General features: G+C 39.3%; 1 protein-coding gene across 1 annotated transcript; it reads left to right on the top strand.

Moving 5' to 3' along the window:
- LOC107615612 lies at positions 8,606-12,282 on the top strand. Its single transcript, XM_016317663.1, has 4 exons — positions 8,606-8,869; positions 8,957-9,275; positions 9,805-9,876; positions 12,092-12,282. Exons 1-4 carry the CDS (start codon positions 8,606-8,608, stop codon positions 12,280-12,282), a joined length of 846 nt encoding a protein of 281 aa, XP_016173149.1.

Raw genomic sequence — 22,051 nt, 5'->3', positions numbered from 1 at the left:
GAATTTTGCATAAAAACTAATAAAAACATAATAAAAATTAACTAAAACATACTAAAAACTACCTAAAAACAATGCCAAAAAGTGTATAAATTATCCGCTCATCACAACACCAAACTTAAATTGTTGCTTGTCCCCAAGCAACTGAAAATAAAATAGGATAAAAAGAAGAGAATATACTATAAATTCTAAAATATCAATGAAACTTAGCTCCAATTAGATGAGCGGAACTAGTAGCATTTTGCCTCTGAACAGTTTTGGCATCTCACTTTATCCTTTGAAGTTCAGAATGATTGGCATCTATAGGAACTCAGAATTTAGATAGTGTTATTGATTCTCCTAGTTCAGTATGTTGATTCTTGAACATAGCTACTTTATGAGTCTTGGCCGTGGCCCTAAGCACTTTGTTTTCCAGTATTACCACCGGATACATAAATGCCACAGACACATAACTGGGTGAACCTTTTCAGATTGTGACTCAGCTTTGCTAGAGTCCCCAATTAGAGGTGTCCAGGGTTTTTAAGCACACTCTTTTTGCTTTGGATCACGACTTTAACCGCTCAGTCTCAAGCTTTTCACTTGACACATTCACACCACAAGCACATGGTTAGGGACAGCTTGGTTTACCCGCTTAGGCCAGGATTTTATTCCTTTAGGCCCTCCTATCCATTAATGCTCAAAGCCTTGGATCCTTTTACCCTTGCCTTTTGGTTTAAAGGGTTATTGGCTTTTTGCTCTTGCCTTTTGGTTTAAAGAGCTCTTGGCTTTTTCTGCTTGCTTTTTCTTTTTCTTTCCTTTTTTTTTTTATTTTTGCCATATTTTTTTTCACAAGCTTTGTTCTTCACTGCTTTTTCTTGCTTCAAGAATCAATTTTATGATTTTTTAGATTATCAATAATATTTCTCCTTTTTCATTATTCTTCAAGAGCCAACAATTTTAACATTCATAAACAACAAATTCAAAAGACATATGCACTGTTCAAGCATTCATTCAGAAAACAAAAAGTATTGTCACCACATCAAAATAATTAAACTAATTTTCAAGGATGAATTCGAAATTCATGTACTTCTTGTTCTTTTGTGATTAAAAACATTTTTTTTAAGAAAGGTGATGGATTCATAGGACATTCATAGCTTTAAGACATAGACACTTTGACACTAGTGATCATGTAATAAGACACAAACATAAATAAAACATAAAGTAAAATTTTCGAAAAATAGAAAAAACAAGAGCAAGTAGATTAAGGAACGGGTCCACCTTAGTGATGGCGGCTAGTTCTTCCTCTTGAAGATCTTATGGAGTGCTTTAGCTCCTTAATGTCTCTTCCTTGCCTTTGTTGCTCCTCCCTCATAGCTCTTTGATCTTCTCTAATTTCATGGAGGAGGATGGAATGCTCTTGGTGCTCCACCCTTAGTTGTCTCATGTTGGAACTTAATTCTCCTAGGGAGGTGTTAATTTGCTCCCAATAGTTTTGTGGAGGAAAGTGCATCCCTTGAGGCATCTCAGGAATTTCATGATGAGGAACTTCCTCATGCTCTTGTTGAGGTCCATGAGTGGACTCTCTTGTTTGCTCCATCTTATTTTTAGTGATGGGCTTGTCCTCTTCAATGAGGATGTCTCCCTTTATGACAATCCCAGCCGAATTACAGAGGTGACAAATGAGGTGAGGAAAGGCTAATGTTGCCAAAGTGGAGGACTTGTTAGCCACCTTGTAGAGTTCTTGAGGTATAATCTCATGAACTTCCACTTCCTCCCCAATCATGATACTATGGATCATGATAGCCCGATCCACAGTTACTTTGGATCGGTTGCTAGTAGGAGTGATAGAGCATTGGATGAACTCCAACCATCCTCTAGCCACAGGCTTAAGGTCCGGTCTTCTCAATTGAACTGGCTTGTTTCTTGAGTCAATTTTCCATTGAGCTCCTTCCACACATATGTCCATGAGGACTTGGTCCAACCTTTGATCAAAGTTGATCCTTCTAGTGTAGGGACGTGCATTTTCTTACATCATTGGCAAGTTGAACGCCAACCTTACATTTTTTGGACTAAAATCTAAGTATTTTCCCTGAACCATTGTAAGCCAGTTCTTTGGATTCGGGTTCATACTTTGATCATGGTTCTTAGTGATCCATGCGTTTGCATAGAACTCTTGAACCATTCAGATTCTGACTTATTGAATAGGATTGGAGAGAACTTTCCATCCTCTTCTTCTAATCTCATGTCGGATCTCCGGATATTCGCCCTTTTTGAGCTTAAAAGGGACCTCAGAGATCACCTTTTTCTTGGCCATAACTTCATAGAAGTGGTCTTGATGGACCTTTGAGATGAATCTCTCCATCTTCCATGACTCAGAGGTGGAAGCAATTGCCTTCCCTTTCCTCTTTCTTGAGGTTTCTCTGGCCTTAGGTGCCATTAATGGTTATGGAAAAATAAAAAGTAATGCTTTTACCACACTAAACTTAAAATGTTTGCTCGTCCTCGAGCAAAAGAAGAAAGAAAGTAGTAGTAGAAGAAGAAAATGAAGGAGATGGAGGGGGATATGTGGTTCGGCCAAGGAGTAGAAGTAGTGGTTGTAATGTGTGAAAATGAAGGAGTGGTGAGGGGTATTTGGGGAAGAGTGTGATGAAAAGGTGTGAAGAAGAGAGAGAGAGAGATGGGGTAGGTGGGGATCCTGTGGGGTCCACAGGTCCTGAGGGGTCAAGGATTTATCATCCCTGCTCCATTTAGGCGTGTAAAACGCCCTTAGAGTGCACTTCTGGCGTTAAACGCCAGGTTGCTGCTTGTTTCTGGCGTTTAACGCCAGCTTCTCTCCCTGATGACAAGTCATCATATGATAGTTTTTCAAGCATTTTTGCACTTGTTTCATTAGGTTTTATGCACTTTCTTGCATTGTAAGTTAGTAATTTGGAGTGGAATTGCATGGTTTCCTTGAATCAATCAACCACCCTTTAATTGATACTAAATCATGAGGTTTAAGCTAAATTTAATTGGTTTTTGGATGATTCATAAACCATGTGAATTTGGTGATACTTTGATTGGTTGTTTTGATTACTTGTAGGTGAAGAAAAGAAGAAAACAAGAAAACGTGGCCCAAAGAAGAGAAAAGCGTGGGAAAAGAAACAAGGAAGCGTGGCACATTGAAGAAGGAAAGCCACAGCGCTCTCCCTAAGAGCTCAGTGCTCTCCAAGGGAGCACAACAATGAACCAAGGAAGCGAAGGCTTGGATGCTACGCTCTCCTTGAGAGCGGAGCATAATAATGAACCAAGAAAGAAAGGGGAGAAGCATGATGCTCCGCTCTTGTCAAGAGCATTATCGGGGGCCTTCCAAAAATAAATTCAAAGAAAATGGTTGCCAATGCTTGCCACAAGATTCGAACCAGGCACCTAAGGAAGGAAGGGAGCGCTACTCACAAAGGAAAATAAGCCAAAAATGGCTAAAATGCTATCCCCAAGGATCGAACAAAGCACCTCAAGGAAGCAAGAAGCAAGGCGCCACTTTGTGCACAAAAGAAATTGGCCAGCGCATGCCTCCAGCAAGATTCGAACCAGGAACCTTCCCTTGGAGTAACAATGCTACGCTCTTGCCAAGAGCAGAGTGCTACTCTCCTTATTCCTTGCGCAAGTATGACTCGGCCAAGGAGGCATGATGCGCGCAACATGGACACGGCCCAGGGAGGATTGGTGCGCACAAGACAAGCTCCAAGGCAGCATGATGCTGCGCTCTCAAGGAGAGCAGAGCGCTACCCTGGTGCTACCCAAGCTTGGCACGTAACAAAGGGCCAAGGACATGAGCCACAATGCTACGCTCTCACCAGGAGCAGAGCACTCTACTGGGAGCAAACACCCATGGACCACAATTGAACCAAAATTCAATTTAAATTCAATTTTTCACCAAATTAAAAGGCCCACTCCAAATTCAAAAATCCAAAAACAGGAAGTGCAAAAATAGAAACTAGTTTGATTTAGATAGGGACTTTTACTTTCTTTTAGAATTTTAACTTGTAATTTTGAGAGCTTTACTTTGATTTTGGATTTCTGAGTTTATTTTGGAGAATTGGGAAGGAGAATTGATCTCTCTTCTTCCTTGTTCTTGCCTTTGCATTCTCTACTTCTTGTCTTGGATCTTGGGTGAAGAATTGAAGAAATTCTGTTTTAATCTCACTTTGAGATCTCTTTGTCATTTTTCTGCATAATTTTAGCAATTGAGATTTGAATCCAAATCCTCTTTACTGCTTTCTTTTCTACTTCTTCTGCAATTTACTTTTCCATTTCTTTTGCAATTGTTCTTATTAGATCAAGGAAGGACTTGAGATCTAGACTTGTTTTCTAGTCTCTTCCACCCCTGAGATATTCAATTTCCATTTAGCTACTGCAATTGGATTACATTCTACTTTCTTTTTGTGTTCAAAGAAATTTTCCTTTCCTTGTTTAAATCTGCTGCATCTTAATTCTTCTTCTACTTCTCTGTTAATTGTCTTTAACTTCTTCTTGTTTAAATTCTGCAATCCCAGCCCCCAGATCCTTTTATTATTCAAGCAATTTACATTTCTTGCACTTTAAGCTTCAGTTGTTTACATTTCTTGCAATCTAAGTTTCTGCAATTTATATTACTTGCACTTTAAGATTCAGCTTCTTTACTTTCTTTGCTCTATAATTTACTGCAATTCTTCCCTCTCCCTTTACAATTCATGAAATTTAGCTTCTGTCAATTACAAACCACTCAAACCAATACTTGATTTGCTTGACTAAATCAACCACTAAACTAAAGTTGCTCAATCCTTCAATCCCTGTGGGATCGACCTCACTCATGTGAGTTATTACTACTTGATGCGATCCGGTACACTTGCCGGTGAGTCTTGGGTGTTGGAATTTATTTTCCAAAATAATCCATCACTCCCTTTATTGGCGTTTAACGCCAAGTTGGTGCTTGTTTCTAGTGTTAACATTTAATGCCAGCTTGATGCTTCTTTCTGGCGTTAAACGCCAGTCTGATGTTTCTTACTGGCGTTTAAATGCCAGTAAGCTTATCCTCCAGGGTGTGCTGTTTTTCATTCTGTTTTTGATTTTTCAGTGGTTTTTGTGACTTCACATGATCATCAACCTAAAGAAAATATAAAATAACAATGGAAAATAAATAGATATAATTAGATAACATTGGGTTGCCTCCCAATAAGCGCTTCTTTAATGTCAATAGCTTGACAGTGAGCTCTCATGGAGCCTCACAGATAATCAGAGCAGGGTTGGGGCCTCTCAACACCAAACTTAGAGTTTGGTTGTGGCTTCTAAACACCAAACTTAGAGTTTGAATGTGGGGGTTTTGTTTGACTCTGTATTGAGAGAAGCTTTTCATGCTTCCTCTCCATGTTTACAGAAGGAGAACCTTGAGTCTTGAATACAAGGTAGTCCTCATTCAACTTAAGGACCAACTCTCCTCTGTCAACATCAATCACAGCTTTTGCTGTGGCTAGGAAGGTATCCCTGACCCCAGGTCACACAGAGCCTTCTCAAAGGTCATGGTGCCTATGGTACAAGGTATGAAGAATTTTCTGGGATCTGGTTTCTTCTGAGGTAATGTCTGCCTCATTAATTTATTCAGTTCATTGGTGAGCAAGGGGGGATCATCCTCCCAAGACTTATTACCAAATAACTTGGCATTCAGCTTCATGATTTCTCCTAGGTACTTAGCAACTTGCTCTTTAGTGATGTCTTCATCCTCTTCAGAAGAAGAATATTCATCAGAGCTCATGAATGGCAGAAGAAAGTTCAATGGAATCTCTATGGTCTCTGTATGAGCCTCAGATTCCTTTGGTTCCTTAAAGGGAAACTCCTTTCTATCCAGAGGACATCCCATGAGGCTTTTCTCACTGGGACTCACGTCCTCCTCACTCTCTCCAGGTTCGGCCATGTTAGTCACTGGGAGAGTACTGGGAGGAGTTTCAGTAATCTTCTTACTCAGCTGACCCACCTATGCCTCCAAATTTCTAATGGAGGACCTTGTTTCATTCATAAAACTTAGTGTGGTTTTGGATAGATCAAAGACTATGGTTGCCAGGCCAGAATGGCTCTGTTCAGAATTCTCTGTCTGTTACTGAGAAGATGATGGAAAAGGCTTGCTATTGCTAAACCTATTTCTTCCACCATTATTGTTGAAGCCTTGTTGAGGCTTCTGTTGGTCCTTCCATGAGAAATTTGGATGATTTCTTTATGAAGGATTATAGGTGTTTCCATAGGGTTCTCCCATGTAATTCACCTATGCTATTGCAGGGTTCTCAGGATCATAAGCTTCTTCTTCAGAAGATGCTTCTTTAGTACTGTTGGATGCAAAACAATTGTACTTTGCATTAATTCATGTGGAATAGTAGAGCCCCACACCTTAATCTATGGGGTGTAGAAACTCCACCGTTGAAAATACATAAGTGATAATGGTGTTCATTGGCTTCGGCCCCAGAGGGGGAACCAGAATAACCAAGACCTAGGTCTAAGGACTAAACGTCTAAAGATGTGAAATAAATCACTAAAAGTAGTTTTTATACTAAACTAGTAGCTAGGGTTACAGAAAATAAGTAACTAAGTGCAGATAGTGCAGAAATCCACTTCCAGGGCCCACTTGCTGTGTGCTTGGGCTGAGCATTGAGCTTTACACGTGTAGAGGCTTCTCTTGGGGTTAAACGCCAGGTTGCAGCCTGTTTGTGGTGTTTAACTCTGGTTTGTAACCTGTTTCTGGCGTTTAACTTCAGAGTAGGACAGGAAATTGGCGTTTGAACGCCAGTTTGCATCATCAAAACTCGAGCAAAGTATAGACTATTATATATTGCTGGAAAGCCCTGGATGTCTACTTTTTAACGCAATTGAGAGAGAGCCAATTGGGTTTCTGTAGCTCCAGAAAATTCATTTCGAGTGAAGGGAGGTCAGAATCCAACAACATCTGCAGTCCTTTTTTAGCCTCTAAATCAGATTTTTGCTCAGGTCCCTCAATTTCAGCCAGAAAATACCTGAAATCACAGATAAATACACAAACTCACAGTCCAAAAATGTGAATTTTGCATAAAAACTAATAAAAACATAATAAAAATTAACTAAAACATACTAAAAACTACCTAAAAATAATGCCAAAAAGCGTATAAATTATCCGCTCATCAGGCGGTGATGGAATGGGAAAGACCAACTACAGTGACGGAAGTTAGGAGCTTTTTAGGATTAGCTGGATATACCGGAGATTTATCGAAGGATTCTCCCGGATAGCACTGCCGATGACCTAGTTGACAAGGAAGAAAAGTGCCTTTTGTGTGGACGTCGGAGTGTGAAGAAAGTTTTCAAACTTTGAAGCAAAAATAAACTTCAGCACCTGTTTTGATTTTACCATAACCGCATGAACCGTTTCAAGTATATTGTGATGCTTCTTTGAAGGGTTTGGGTTGCGTGCTGATGCAACACCGGAATGTGGTGGCTTACGCATCGCATCAGCTAAGACCGCATGAGGTAAACCCAAATCATGACTTGAAATTAGTGGCGATTGTGTTTGCATTGAAGATTTGGAGACACCACTTGTACGGAGTGAGGTTTAGTGTCTTTTCTGATCATAAGAGTCTCAAGTACATCTTTGATCAGAAAAAGCTCAATATGCATCAGAGGATGTGGATGAAGTTGTTAAAGGATTATGATTGTAAACTGAGTTATCACCCTGGAAAGGTGAACGTGGTGGCGGATGCATTAAGTCGGAAGTCTTTAACCATAGCATGGATGAGAATCAAATAAGAGGAGCTAGTGGATAAGTTTGTGGATCTTAAGCTAGATATTGGTGAAGTTGCCGGAAGAGCTTGTTTGAACCAGTTACAAATTTCAGGTACGTTTAAAACGGAGATTCAAAGGGCTCAGCAAGATGAGCAAAAGCTCCAGCAATTGTTTCAACCAGTTGGTGATAAGAGGCGTGGAGAATTCACTAAGGATGGTGAAGGATTATGGAGATACAAGGGAAGAATTTGTATACTGGATGTCGGGAGTTTGAGGCAAGACTTATTTTTGGAATCTCATAACGGTGAGTTTTCTATTCATCCCGGAAGTACAAAGATGTACTACGACTTAAAGAAGATGTTATGGTAGCCTGGGATGAAAGGTGATGTAGCAACAGTGGTATCCAAGTGCCTGACGTGCCAAAAAGTAAAGATAGAGCATTAGAAACCATCGGAAATGCTACAGCCACTTGAGATTCCTCAGTGGAAATGGAAAGGAATTACGATGGATTTTATGACCGGATTACCGAGGACTAGGTCAGGATTTGATGCGGTTTGGGTGATCGTGGATCGTTTAACCAAATCCGCTCATTTTCTGCCTATTTGAGTAAACTATTCTATGGAGGAGTTGGTGAGATTGTACATCAAGGAGATAGTAAGGTTGCATGGTGTGCCATCGAGTATAGTGTCGGACTGTGATCCCCGATTCACATCAAGATTTTGGGGGAGTTTTTCAAAGGGCTTTTGGTACGAAGCTGTGTCTCAGCACCGCATATCATCCACAAATAGATGGACAGTCAGAAAGGACTATTTAAACGTTAGAAGATATGTTAAGGGCGTGTGTATTGGATCAAACCAGAAGTTGGGACCGTTACATGCCATTGGTGGAGTTTGCGTACAACAATAACTTTCGTGCGAGCATTGGAATGGCTCCGTATGAAGCCCTGTATGGACGAAAGTGCCAATCTCCACTTTGTTGGTATGAGACTGGTGAAGTAATTGTTTTGGGTCCTAATTTGGTAGCAGAGACCACTGAGAAGATTAAGAAGATTCCGGAGAGAATTCTAACGGCACAGAGTCGACAGAAGAGTTATGCGGATCAGAGAAGGAAGACGTTGGAGTTTCATGTAGGAGAACATGTATTCTTGAGGGTTACACCGACGACTGGGATTGGAAGAGCTATCAAGACCTAGAAGTTGAATCTGAGGTTCATTGGACTGTTTGAGATTCTGAGGCGATTCAGGCTGGTGGCGTATCAAGTAGCTTTGCCACCTCATCTGTCAAACTTGCATGACGTATTCCACGTGTCACAACTCTGTAAGTACACGTCGGACGTGGCTCATGTGTTAGAGCCTGAGTCGGTCGAGTTGAAGGAGAACTTGACATTTCAAGTAACACCGGTGCGTATCGATGACACTAGTGTGAAGAAGCTGCGAGGAAAGGAAGTTTCATTGGTTAAGGTTGCTTGGAAAAGAGCAGGAGTAGAAGAGCATACTTGGGAATTAGAGTCCGAGATGCGGAAAGATTATCCCAAGTTATTCTCAGGTAATCACTAAATTTTGAGGGTAAAATTTCTTATTTGGTGGGAACCGAGCCTAATTAGATAATTAAATGGTCCAAAATAGAATCTGAAAATTTAGAACGAAAATTTGAGGATTTAAATATGATTTTTGGACTCAGTAGGTTTTTTTGAGTCGGAAAATGTATTTTCTACGAATAACCGAGAAAAATCGCGAATCGGCAGCCGAACCGGTCGAACCAGATTAAGTCTGCCCGGTGCTGCGCGAGAAAAAGTTAAAACAGTCAAAAACCTTAGAAAAATATTAGAAATGAAAAACCGGACGTTAATTTTAAAGGTTTGGCCCAAAGTTGGGCCAAACGGGCTAAAAACGCTAACGGGTTGGACCGGGCCTAAATTGGGCCCAAGCCCAACATATAAATAGGTTCATAAGTGAACCCAATCAGCACCACACTCACTTAAACACAACACACACAGCTGAAAGCAAAGAGGAAGAAGGGAGAAGAAGAAGCACTATTCAGTTCTCACTTTAATCTGTGATATCTCGAGCTACAGTACTTCGATTCGCGTACCGTCAGCGGCTACACGAAGCTCTCGCCGAGCCCATCACTCCATTCAAGCTTTGTGGTAAGATTTTCGAATTTTTTTTCCCAGTTTTCGTGCCCTTGTGAAATTCAAATTTTTGGGTTTGGTTTTAAGTGAAATCTTATGTTTTGGGTGTTTAGGTACACTCTAGCACTTGATTGCTTGTGGTTTTGGATTCTAAAACTGTTGGGCATGGTAAGACCTCTTGAAACCCTTGTGAGATTATGATTAAATTGAGCCCTAGGTTGATTAGTGATAATTTGTGTGTATATAGCTTGATTATTGTGAGTTTGGAAGGCTTTGGAACTTGATGGTGCTTGTTGGAGTGGAATTGGAGGCTTGCTTGTGGTTGAAAGCTTATCTTGAGCTCATATTAAGGTTTTGGAGCTTATTGGGGATCGGCCAAGGTATGGTTTCGGTTTCCTCTATGTAGTCTATAATATTCATGGACACTTAGACTAGTGACCCATAGGATCGGTTGAATTAAAATGATTGTTGAGTTGTTGAATGATGATGTATGATAATTTATAATGGGTTGATGAATTTGAGTAATTATGATGATTGATGATGATATGATGACGATGAATAATTATGTGGATTGAAAAGTGAATGGTAATGATATATGTGATGTTGAGATTGATGAAATAGTAATGTTGTTGGAAAATGTGAATGAGGATTGATTATAATGTTATACATTTGATGTTGGGGTTGATAATAATGAAATGTGAAGGAAAAATTAGTAAGAATGGTGTAATATGTTATAAAGGGTAGATTTTGATGAAAAATGGAGTATGGAATGGTTTTAATTGATTTTGGTTGGTTTGAGTTGTGAAAATTGGGAGATTGGTAATTAGTGAACTTTTGGTAAAAAAGGAATTTTTGTGAACTTTATCTGATTATAACTCATGTCTTATTTTTCAAAATTTGTCAAAATTTGTTTAGCATTAAAGTCCATTGAAAACTCTTTGAATCGATATAAAGTTTGCAAAATTTGGATTTCTGTAGAGGGAGTTATGATCATTCAAGGTTTGGTGTCAAAAATCTAAAATTTTGCAAAGTTGTAGAATTTTGTGATTTCTGGTATGTGTGCACGCACAGCCTTGTGTGCACGCACAACCCTGCAAAATTTTAAACCTGTGCGCATGCACAGTGTTGTGCGTACGCACAGGCAGGGAAAGGCTTAATGTTTACAACGCTAGCACAGCTTGTGCGCACACATAACCAATGAGGATTTACAACCTGTGCGTATGCACAGCCCTGTGCGCACGCACACGTTGGGAAGGTCATTCTGTTGAGGGCACTAGCACAGCTTGTGCAAGTAAACAGAATTGTGAAATTTTGTACCTGTGCATACGCACACCTCTATGCGTACGCACACTTTTTAAAACTTCTCCTGGGCGTGCGCGCGCACACTTCTGTGCATACGTACACGCCCTGTTTCTCAAATTTAAATTTTGTTTTCAACTATTTCAGCTTCCCAACAAGATTGTAAGCTTCTATGACACCATTTTTGTAAATCATGTTGCTTGTATGCGAAGTTTGTATTCGTAGGTTTTGATGAATGACAAACCAACAAACGACATGAAAGACAAACCAACAAACAACTTGAATGAACAAGCATGTTGATCAACCAACATTCAACGTTGAGGAATGAAGAGTTGAAAGCAACACAACAACAACAAGAAACTCAAGTCCACAACATTTGAAGACAAGTATAGTGTCTTAGGACTTAGGTAACTTCTTGTTAAGAACCAATTGCTAAATCTCTCAACACACACTCATAAAATGTTTTGATGCACATCTTGCAATTCGATGCTAGCCAAATGGTTTAAAAACTTGTTTTCAAAGGTACAAAAGCATAGGAATTGACTCCAACAAGTTTGAGATCAATCCTAAGTATTTTGAAGGGATTTTAAGCCATTCTTTAAGGTTTGCATCGATGCACACTCATCTTGCATCGATGCAAAACATGCAACGACTTGTTGCATCGATGCAAAGATGTTTGCATCGATGCAACCTAGCTGAAAATTCAAATTTCAGCTTCAAAGACAAGTAGGTAAAAACATAGATGTAAAGAAGTATAGAGGCATGATAGGATCATTGCTTTATCTAACGGCAAGTAGGCCAGATATCATGTTTAGTGTATGCATGTGTGCGAGATACCAAGCAAATCCTAAGGAATCTCACTTAAGTGCGGTGAAAAGGATTATGAAGTATCTCATAGGAACATTAAATGTTGGATTATGGTATCCGAAAGGATCCACTTGTGATTTGATTGGTTATTCCGATTCCGATTTTGCCGATTGCAAATTGGATAGGAAAAGCACTAGCGGCACTTGTCACTTGCTAGGAAACTCTCTTGTTTCATGGCATAGTAAGAAACAAGTAAGTGTCGCCTTGTCTACCGCCGAAGCCGAGTATGTAGCCGCCGGTAGTTGTTGCGCCTAAATTTTATGGATGAAACAACAACTTGTGGACTATGGACTCATGCTTGATCACATTCCTATCAAATGTGATAATACTAGTGCAATAAATTTAACCAAGAATCCGGTTCAACATTCAAGAACCAAGCATATTGAGATTAGACATCACTTCATAAGAGACCATGTTGAAAAGGGTGACGTGGTTATTGAATTTGTCGAAACTAGTAAACAACTAGCGGACATCTTCACTAAACCTTTATGTAAAGAAAGTTTTTTTAACATCCGAAATGAACTTGGTATCTTGGATTCTAATCTAATATGATTTGTTTGAATTCATTGCATTGATATTACTATTTTTGTATCTCTTACTAACTTAAGCATTGGAGATATCCAATTAGCCTTTGTTTTGTAGGTTTATGAGTTGATCTTGAGGTAGATTGAAAAATTTGAAGATTATAAACAATGGAGGATCAACAAATTGAAGTTTATAATGGTTTAATTGATATTTCCTTCATAATTTGTTTAATGATTAATGCTTGTATGCTTATTTGGTGAATAACTCAAAATAGGATTGGTACCCCTATTTTAAGTTAATGTGCATGCTTTAATATATTTCACTTATTTAGGGGGAATTATGCATGCTTTTTATATATATATAAAAAAAAAAAGGAAATCAAATTCTTTTTGAAAGGGGGAATATCTCATCCTTGAAATTAATAGAGAAATTGAACTTAAAAAAAAAAAAATACATTGTTTTATGCATGCTTCTATGACACATTTCAAACTACTTTCTTTTTTGATAATGTCAAAAGGGGGAAGAGAGAAGTTTGAGGATATTTGAAATTTTGAACTCTTGAAAAAGAAGAAGTTTGAGGATTTGAAAAGAAGAAATAAGTTTGCGAAACAATGTTTTCAAAAAGACTTCCGCTAAGCAAAAAACCTTTTGATATCTAAATCGTTTTCTTTGAAAAACGCCCTTTAAGGGAACAAATGCACATATTTAGGGGGAACTCCTGCAAAATTTTTGAAAGAAGTCTTCTCCAGTCTTTAACTTTCGCAAAAAGATTCATTGTTGTTGCAATACTCAATTCACCCCCTCTTGAGTAATTGTGCATAGGTTCTACAATTTTAAGTCTTTTGGACATTATTTTGGGTATGAAAACATGGGAAAGAACTTCAGAGATTTAGTTGATGTCATTTTGAAAAATTAGAAAACGGAGGCTTAGGTTTCGGGTGTACTGAGGATGGTTTGGCAGCATGTGAAGGTAGACTGGTATGTGAAATGAGAACTGATGAGCTTTTGAGTTCGGAACAGAAATGTTGCATTGACAGTAGTTGAGATGAGTCGAGGACTCGGCATGGAAATGTTGATATGACAGTGGTTGAGATAAGTTGAGGACTCGAATGTGCAATGATAAACCATTAAGGTATTGAAAATATTTTTTGAAAAACCACTGAACTACTCTTTTATACTGAGAAATGATGAGACGCTATGGGCCCGACAGTGACGGTGGTTAATCCAGCTTGTCGAGGTAGCGACGGCGGCGTAAGGACGATCGTTAATCCCGCTTACGTTGAGATGTGAGGTCTGTGGCAAGAGTATCCCGGTCACATCCCTTCGGATCAATAGAGTGTGCAGGCACAAAATCCTGGATGGTGATCTGAGCACCATATCTCGGGGGTTCCCAATGATGATTCCAAAGGGCGACATCTCCATGGAGGTGTGTCGGGTTGGCAGTTGAACCGACAATGTGATAACACAGGCAGTAGGACAGGCATTCATCGTATGCATTTTCTATCTGTTTGTATGCTTTGTCTACTTTTAATGGTTTGCCTATTACATAACATGCCTAATTGCTTACTTGAATTACTTGTCTTATATGCTTCTACTTGTGTTTTACTTGCATTGTATATTATCTGTGTGTTCTATTGGGATTGAGGAGGTTCGGAAGGTGGTGGCGATGGGTTTGCATGGAGGATAGGTTGGTGAAGGCTGTGGGACAGCAGAGACTATTAGATTAGAGAATCCTTTAAGTTAGACTACCCATTTTATACTGCTGAGGCTTTAAGTCGTTTTGAGGTCTAAATTATGCTTTATTGTTTTAGTATGCTTTAAGATAAATCTTGTGATGGATATGAAGTCCAGGATTGCCTCTGGCGTCCCGAGGTCTTATATCCTATCACTGGGCACTGTTACCATACTGAGAACCTCCAGTTCTCATACCATATTTCTGTTGTGTTTTTCATATGCAGGTCGCAACCCCACCTCGGTGAGTTGCTTTGGATGGTGGCAGAAGCGGAGGATCCAGATACTTTTGGATTCTTTTGATTTATTTTGTATATATCTCTCACTTTTGTATCTTTCTTTTGCCTAGAGGATCGTATTGGAAGTTTCTTGTCCCCCAAGCACTTGAGAAATGGTTAGCATGCATGTATGATTGTAGGCTTTTGAACTTGTTTTGGTGTGTGAACACAAAACTTAGTTCCTTGCCAACATCTATTATGCAGCAAATTGATTTTATGCATGAAATGCTGTGCTTTTGTTAAGTAAGTAAACTATGAACTAGAAATTAAACAACTGTTAAGTGGTTTCCATGATTGTTTGGAGTTAATGACTAATGATGCTCTTTGGAGGGTTGCAATGTGTTATAATGAAATCTGTGGTGGAACACCAAACTTAGCATCACACATTCACCCTTTTTGAACTCATTTTGGTGTGCAACACCAAACTTAACTCCTTGCAATGCAGGGAAACCTACTTAACTTTCTTAGCAACTAAGAAAAGAAGGTTACCCCTAGTTGGGTTGCCTCCCAACAAGCGCCCTTTTATTGTCACTAGCTTGACATCCTTTATTCTTGTTCAACTCAGCTCATGAATGCTTTCCTCCTTGTTCTAGGGTCCCCCCAGGTAGTGTTTCACTCTATGACCATTTACTGTGAATGTATCTTTTGTAGCTTTATTCAAAAGTTCAAGATTTCCATGTGGAGAGACCTTGGTTACCAGATAAGGGCCAGTCCATTTAGACTTGAGTTTACTAGGGAAAATCTTGAGCTGGAATTGTACAATAACACTTGCTGCCCTGGTTCAAGTTCTCTTCTTGAAATTTTCTTGTCATGCAATCTTTTGGCCCTATCCTTGTATATCTTAGCATTCTCATAAGCTTCCAGTCTGAATTCATCCAACTCATTGAGTTGCAATAATCTTTTCTCTCCTGCTGCTTGAGAATCCAGATTGAGGAGCTTAGTGGCCCAGAAAGCCTTATGCTCGAGCTCCACAGGGAGGTGGCAGGATTTGCCATAGGTTAGCTGAAATGGTGACCTCCTAATTGGAGTTTTGAATGCAGTTCTATATGCCCACATGGCATCATCCAACTTCCTTGCCCAGTTTTTTCTTGTAACTCTAACCGTCTTCTCTAGAATTCTTTTTAACTCTTTGTTTGCTAATTTGGCCTGGCCATTAGTTTGAGGATGGTATCGGGTGGCCACTTTGTGAGTTACCCTATATCTGTGGAGCAGCTTAGCCATCTGTTTGTTACAAAAATGGCTACCACCATCACTAATGAAACCTTTAGGCACTCCATATTTGGTGAAAATGTGCTTCTTGAGAAATTGGAGAACAATTTGTGCATCACATGTAGTTGTTGCTATGGCTTCCACCCATTTGGAGATATATTCTACTGCTACCAATATGTATTTGAATGAATATGATGGAGGGATGGGTCCCATGAAATCTATTCTCCAAAGGTCAAACAATTCCACTTCCAAGATAAAGTTCTGGGGCATTTCATTTCTCCTTGTCAAGCCTCCTGCTCTTTGACATTCATTACACTGGTTTACAAAGTCCTTGGCATCTTTAAATATGGATAGCCAATAGAAGCCACTCTGAAGAGCTTTGGTAGCTGTTCTTTCAACCCCCAAAATGTTCACCATAACCTGAACTGTGGCAGTGCTATAGGATGTCTCTCATCTCACTTTCTGGCACACACCTTCTAATCATTCCATCTGGACATCTCTTGAATAGAAAGGGCTCATCCCACAAGAATTTATTGGCCTTAGTAAGCAACTTCTTCACTTATTGCCTGGTGAAATCTTGAGGAATCCTTCTTCCCACCTTGTAGTTTGCAATATCAGCAAACCAAGGTGCCTGTTAGACTTGGAATAAATGGTCATCTGGGAATTTCTCATTCACTGGTTGTGGTGCAACTTGGTTGATCTCTTGTGGTAACCTTGACAAGTGATCTGCAAATTGGTTCTCACTTCCTTTCCTATCCCTTACTTCAATATCAAACTCTTGTAGCAAAAGCACCCACCTAATACGCCTTGGTTTAACATCCTGTTTAGACATGAGATACTTGAGTGCAGCATGGTCAGTATATACTACAGCTTTTGAACCAATCAAATATTGTCTAAATTTATCAAATACATATACAATTACCAAGAGTTCTTTTTCTATGGTGGTATAATTTTTCTGTGCCTCATTTAACACTTTACTTGCATAGTATATGACATGATGCAATTTATCCTTCCTTTGTCCTAGTACAGCACCAATTGCAACATCACATGCATCACACATGAGTTCAAAAAGAAGTCCCCATTCTGGGAGTGTGATGATTGGTGCTGTAGTGAGTTTAGTTTTCAAGGCTTCAAAGGCATGCTTGCAGCTATCATCAAAGACAAAAGGATTGTCAACCACTAGCAAGTTGCTTAGTGGTTTAGCTATCTTTGAGAAATCTTTGATGAATCTCCTGTAAAATCTAGCATGCCCAAGAAAACTTCTCACTGCTTTCACATTGACTGGTATAGGAAGCCTTTCTATGATATCTATCTTAGCCTTGTCAACTTCTATAGCCTTACTTGAAACCTTATGCCCAAGAATAATACCTTCTGGTACCATGAAATGACATTTTTCCCAATTCAAAACTAAGTTTGTTTATTGGCATCTTCTCAAGACAAGGGTTAGATGATGCAAAAAAGTGTCAAAAGAGTTACCAAAAATAGAAAAATCATCCATAAAAACCTCTAAGAACTTTTCTACTATGTCAGAGAATATGGAAAGCATACACATTTGAAAGGTTGCTAGAGTATTGCATAGCCCAAAGGGCATCCTCCTGTAGGCAAAGACTCCGAAAGGACAAGTGAAGGAAGTCTTTTCTTGGTCTTTGGGATCTACCACTATCTGATTATACCCAGAGTATCCATCCAAGAAGCAATAGTAAGCATGGCCAGCTAATCTTTCTAGCATCTGATCAATGAAGGGGAGGGGGAAGTGGTCCTTTCTGGTAACATCATTCAATCTTCTGTAATCAATACACATTCTCCACCCAGTCACTGTCCTTGAAGGGATGAGTTTATTCCTTTCATTGAATATGACAGTCATGCCTCCCTTCTTTGGTACTTGATACAAGAATTATTATCAGTATATAATTTCTCAATAAAATTCCATGGTAAGTATAGTTCTAACCAACAACAATCCTCAAATCAAATTTTAAAAGATTGGTTGTCACAAAATCAACCCCAATAAAAGTAAACTGAAGTACTCAAACCTCAGGTCGTCTCACAAGGAATGGGCAAACATGTGCATCAATATTGGTTAGAATTCTGGGGTTGGGAGTCATAAGCAAGAATTTAAACTACTAAACTTAACATGCAAGGAATCTTAGAGTGCAAGAAACTAAATCAAGTAGCTAAAACTAAGTGTGAGCAATTTCAATTTAGCAAAGGAACATATAAGCTATTCCTATTCTAAGACTAAGGGAACAACTAAACCAGCTATAACAAGGAGTAACAATTGGTATTTTTTTGGGTTTTAAGTATGAATGATAAAAGGAACTCTTGGCTAGACATGGGAATTGGGGTCACTATCCTTGTCTAATAACCATATCTTGACAATTATGAGGAACCAAGCTCATTAAGCTTACTTCTATACTTGAAGTATATCAAATGGCTTGATCAACATCAATCGATAAATCCTAACCTAGCTACCAATTGACTTAGTAGTAGTCTAGTGTCAATGATTATCAAATTGACCACTAAGGGTTCTCAAATCACCAAATTAATTAGACCCAATGACTCAAATTTATCCAATTCTCTTAGCCTAGGCCAAGAGTAAAGAAGACTACTCCATAATCAAAAGAAACATTTCATCAAACACATGGAATGCATCACTAAAAGACATATTCAATTTGCAAATTAATTGAAAACTACAAGTATCCACTAACAATTATCAATGGAAAACAACTCAAACAACACTATTAATCATAGGAGACATCAATGCACTAGTAGAAATTCAAAATCTACAAAATTTATAAAATGAGAAGAAAATGGGAAAACAACAAGAACTTTAAATTCAAACAAAAGATCTAAAACAAAATTATACTAGAGAGTTCAAATTGAGTAATTAAAACTAAAATTAACAAAACCAATTCAGAATTTTAACAAGGAAAGATCAAATCAAGCTAGATCTAGAGAAGAGTAAGAGTTTCTCTCCCTAGAACATGAGAACCAAAAACTAGCCAAAATGTGTCTGTAGTCTACAATGAATGATCCCCCCTTTTCCCCCTAGAGTTCCTGGGTCTTCTCCATGCAGAGTCTAGCTAAATTTGGGCTTGGAGCTCCTCAAAAATCGCCAGCCACGATTTCATTAATGAGGTCACGTGCTAAGCATCACGCGTGCGCGTGGGTGACGCATACGCGTCGTCTGAGTTTCGCGAGCCACGCGTACGAGTCATGTACGCGTACGTGTTGATGGGGGTTTCACCAATTCACGCGAATGCGTCACTCTCGCACGCCATTCCTAGCTTCTTACACCCATGCGTGTGCGTGGGCTATGCGTATGTATCGCAGCCAATTCTCCAAAGCTCAATTCTTCATGTTTCTTCCACTTATGCATGCCTCCTTTCTCTCTTCTAAGCCCTTCTCGCCCTATAAACTCTAAAATCACTCAACAAACATATCACGGCATCGAATGGTAATAGAAGAGGATCAAAATATGGCATTTTTAAGGCAAACAAAGCATGTTTTCAATCATGAAGCCAAATTAGGAAGGGAACACAAAACCATGCAATTTCTATGAATAAGTGTGGAAAATATTGACAAAATCTCCCAAATTAAGCACAAGATAAACCACAAAATTGGAGTTTATCAAACCTCCCCACAGTTAAACCAAGCATGTCCTCATGCTAAAAATAAAAAGACCAAAGACCATAGGAGAATAGGGTTCATGAAATGCAAATTACCTAAATGAATACATGCAACTAATGCAAATGTATCTATCTACTCGGTCAAAAGTGACTCAACCTTCCAAGAACAAATATGAGCATATTTGGTCAAAATGACAAGATAAATTATGAACCCTACCAATTCAAGCATCAAAGTGGTGTTTACATAACTTGCATGAGGAAAGCTCGTGAAAGCCAGGAACAAGGGATTGAGCATCAAACCCTTACCGGATGTGTATCCGCTCTAGTCGCTCAAGTGTATAGGGTCTATCCACTCAGTTCTCTTCTAATCATGCTTTCCATGATTTGTTTTTTATCTAACAATCAACAATTATTCAATGCATGCACACATTCATCATGAGGTCTTATTCATAGGTTGTAATGGGGTTAGGGTAAAGGTAAGGATGCATATGGTCAAGTGAGCTTGAAATTTGAATCTTTGATTAACCTAAGCTCTCACCAAACACATATAACACCTATACAATTCTAATACAATACCTAGCTACCCATGATTCCCACTTTTTCCACATACTCATGCATTCTCTTTAATTTACATTCCATATGTATTGTTATTGTTACTTTACTTTAGTGCATTTCTATCCCCTTTTTATTGCATTTCCTTTTTTCTATATATTTTTGTTTCTTTTATTTCTCTATTTCTTTTTCTACATTTTATTTCACATTTTTTTTCAACAAGGTACATACAAATATATCAATGCATATGGTTTTACATATTTAATGTATAAGCACGTACCCAATCCCATAATTTTCAACAAAAATACAAACTACACTTTTACCTCAACTAATGTCCCAAGTTTCCCATACCCAAATGATACACACCCTCACTAGCCTAAGCTAATCAAAGATCCAAATTATGAGACATTTATTATTTTTCACTTAGGGATAGTGATGTGCTAAAATTAAGAACAAAAGAGATTAAATAAGCTCAAAATTGGCTAACAATGGTTGATGAAATGTAGGCTATTTGGGTAAGTGATGCACACAAGAATCGAATTAAGAGAATGATGCACACAAGAATGGAATTAAGTGGTTATAAGATGTAACCACACAATCAGTCTTAAAACTCACATGCTTGTGTTCTTAGCTCAAAAATCATGTTCTAGAGTAAATTCTTTGAAGCAAGCTTAACACAAATTTTTTTTTTCAAATTGGTAGGTTGCCCTAAAGATGATTTCCTTGGAAAAGAGGTTATCACCCTAACCAAGTAGTCCTAACATGCAATCTATCCTAACTAACAAAAGAGAATCAGAATTATGGGTGTTGAAAAGAGAAAAGGTTGTTACTTACGGAAGTCAGAAACCGACCTCCCCATACTTAGAAGTTTGCACTGTCCTCCGTGCCATTTGTGATACGCAAAGTGGGATTAGGGTCATCACCTCCACCTTCCCTCTCTTGAGAGTTTGATTCACTTTGGGCTGAAGTGGATGTGGAAATATCCGACTCTTCCGTAGGCGGGTTAGTACAACCCCATAGCTTTTTCAAGTAAGCAAATCGGCGTTTACTCCGCCACTCATATCAATCCATCTTCTCATGGAGATCCACGAGCAATTGATGGGTTGACTTTGGTGGTGCGGATGAAGTGGTAGAAATGGTGGAAGGAGCTATGTCAAGGCTTATGGTGTCTGCCGGAGGCTAAAGATATTTTCCACTTGGGACGATATCACCCTTTGCAAGAATTGTAGCTTTCATGTTCTTAGCCTCGCAAGGGACACCAGCAGCAACAACCAAATCCGATACCAAGGCGGGAAATGGTAGATTACCCTTGTCATAGACTCGACCCATCGCTTGTCGGATGAGGAGAGGGATGTTGACTGGCCTCTCTGTGAGTATACACCAAAGAAGGAGGGCTAAGTCCACCGTGATAGACGACTCATGGGTGCTTGGAAGCATGTAACAGGATAAAATCTGGGCCTATGCTCGAGCCTCCACTGTAAGCGCGCGTGTGTCAATGCACTTAGGCTGCATCCTGAGTCTCCCTTGGGTCCAAAACGTCTCTGGTTGGCTAATGACTCGAAGGATTGAGTCCCAATCAAACTTAAATGCATTACGCTGCCGTAGGAGCTCTTGGTAACCATCCATCTCCTCCGGTACTGGTAAAACTTTAAGCACCCTTTGGATAGCTTCCTCCGAAATCGGGACTTGCTTCCAGCGCACATAAATTGATTGAAGAGAAGGGGAGTGGTAGTTGGAGTAAAACTCCACCACCCAAGAAAGGTTGGCTACCTGCAGTCTCTGCATCAGAAATTCCCATTGTTGCCGCTCAATGCGGGGTAAGAAAAACTGAACAATGTGTTCTGAGGGAACGAGGAGATGCTCCGAATAATAACTTCGTTCAACCATGGCGGGAAACATGAGCTCGCAATAGCGGTTGGGAAACCTCGTGGGGTCCCTCGCAGGATTGCCCTTCTCTTGCTCATCAATATGGATAATCTTTTGCCCCCTCTTGGAGAGGGGCTTAGCTCCTAGTGTAGGGTGCGCCTTGGCAGTTGATTTTTGGAGTGCACTTTTTGTGGCCGGCTTCTTTGACGCCTTCTCCTCTCCTTTTTTGGTGGGCTT

This window comes from Arachis ipaensis, chromosome B09 (assembly GCF_000816755.2).
Source record: "Arachis ipaensis cultivar K30076 chromosome B09, Araip1.1, whole genome shotgun sequence".
Classification (NCBI taxonomy): Eukaryota; Viridiplantae; Streptophyta; class Magnoliopsida; order Fabales; family Fabaceae; genus Arachis; species Arachis ipaensis.
The sequence above is the reverse complement of the archived record's forward strand: the minus strand, read 5'-3'. Positions and strand labels throughout refer to the sequence as shown.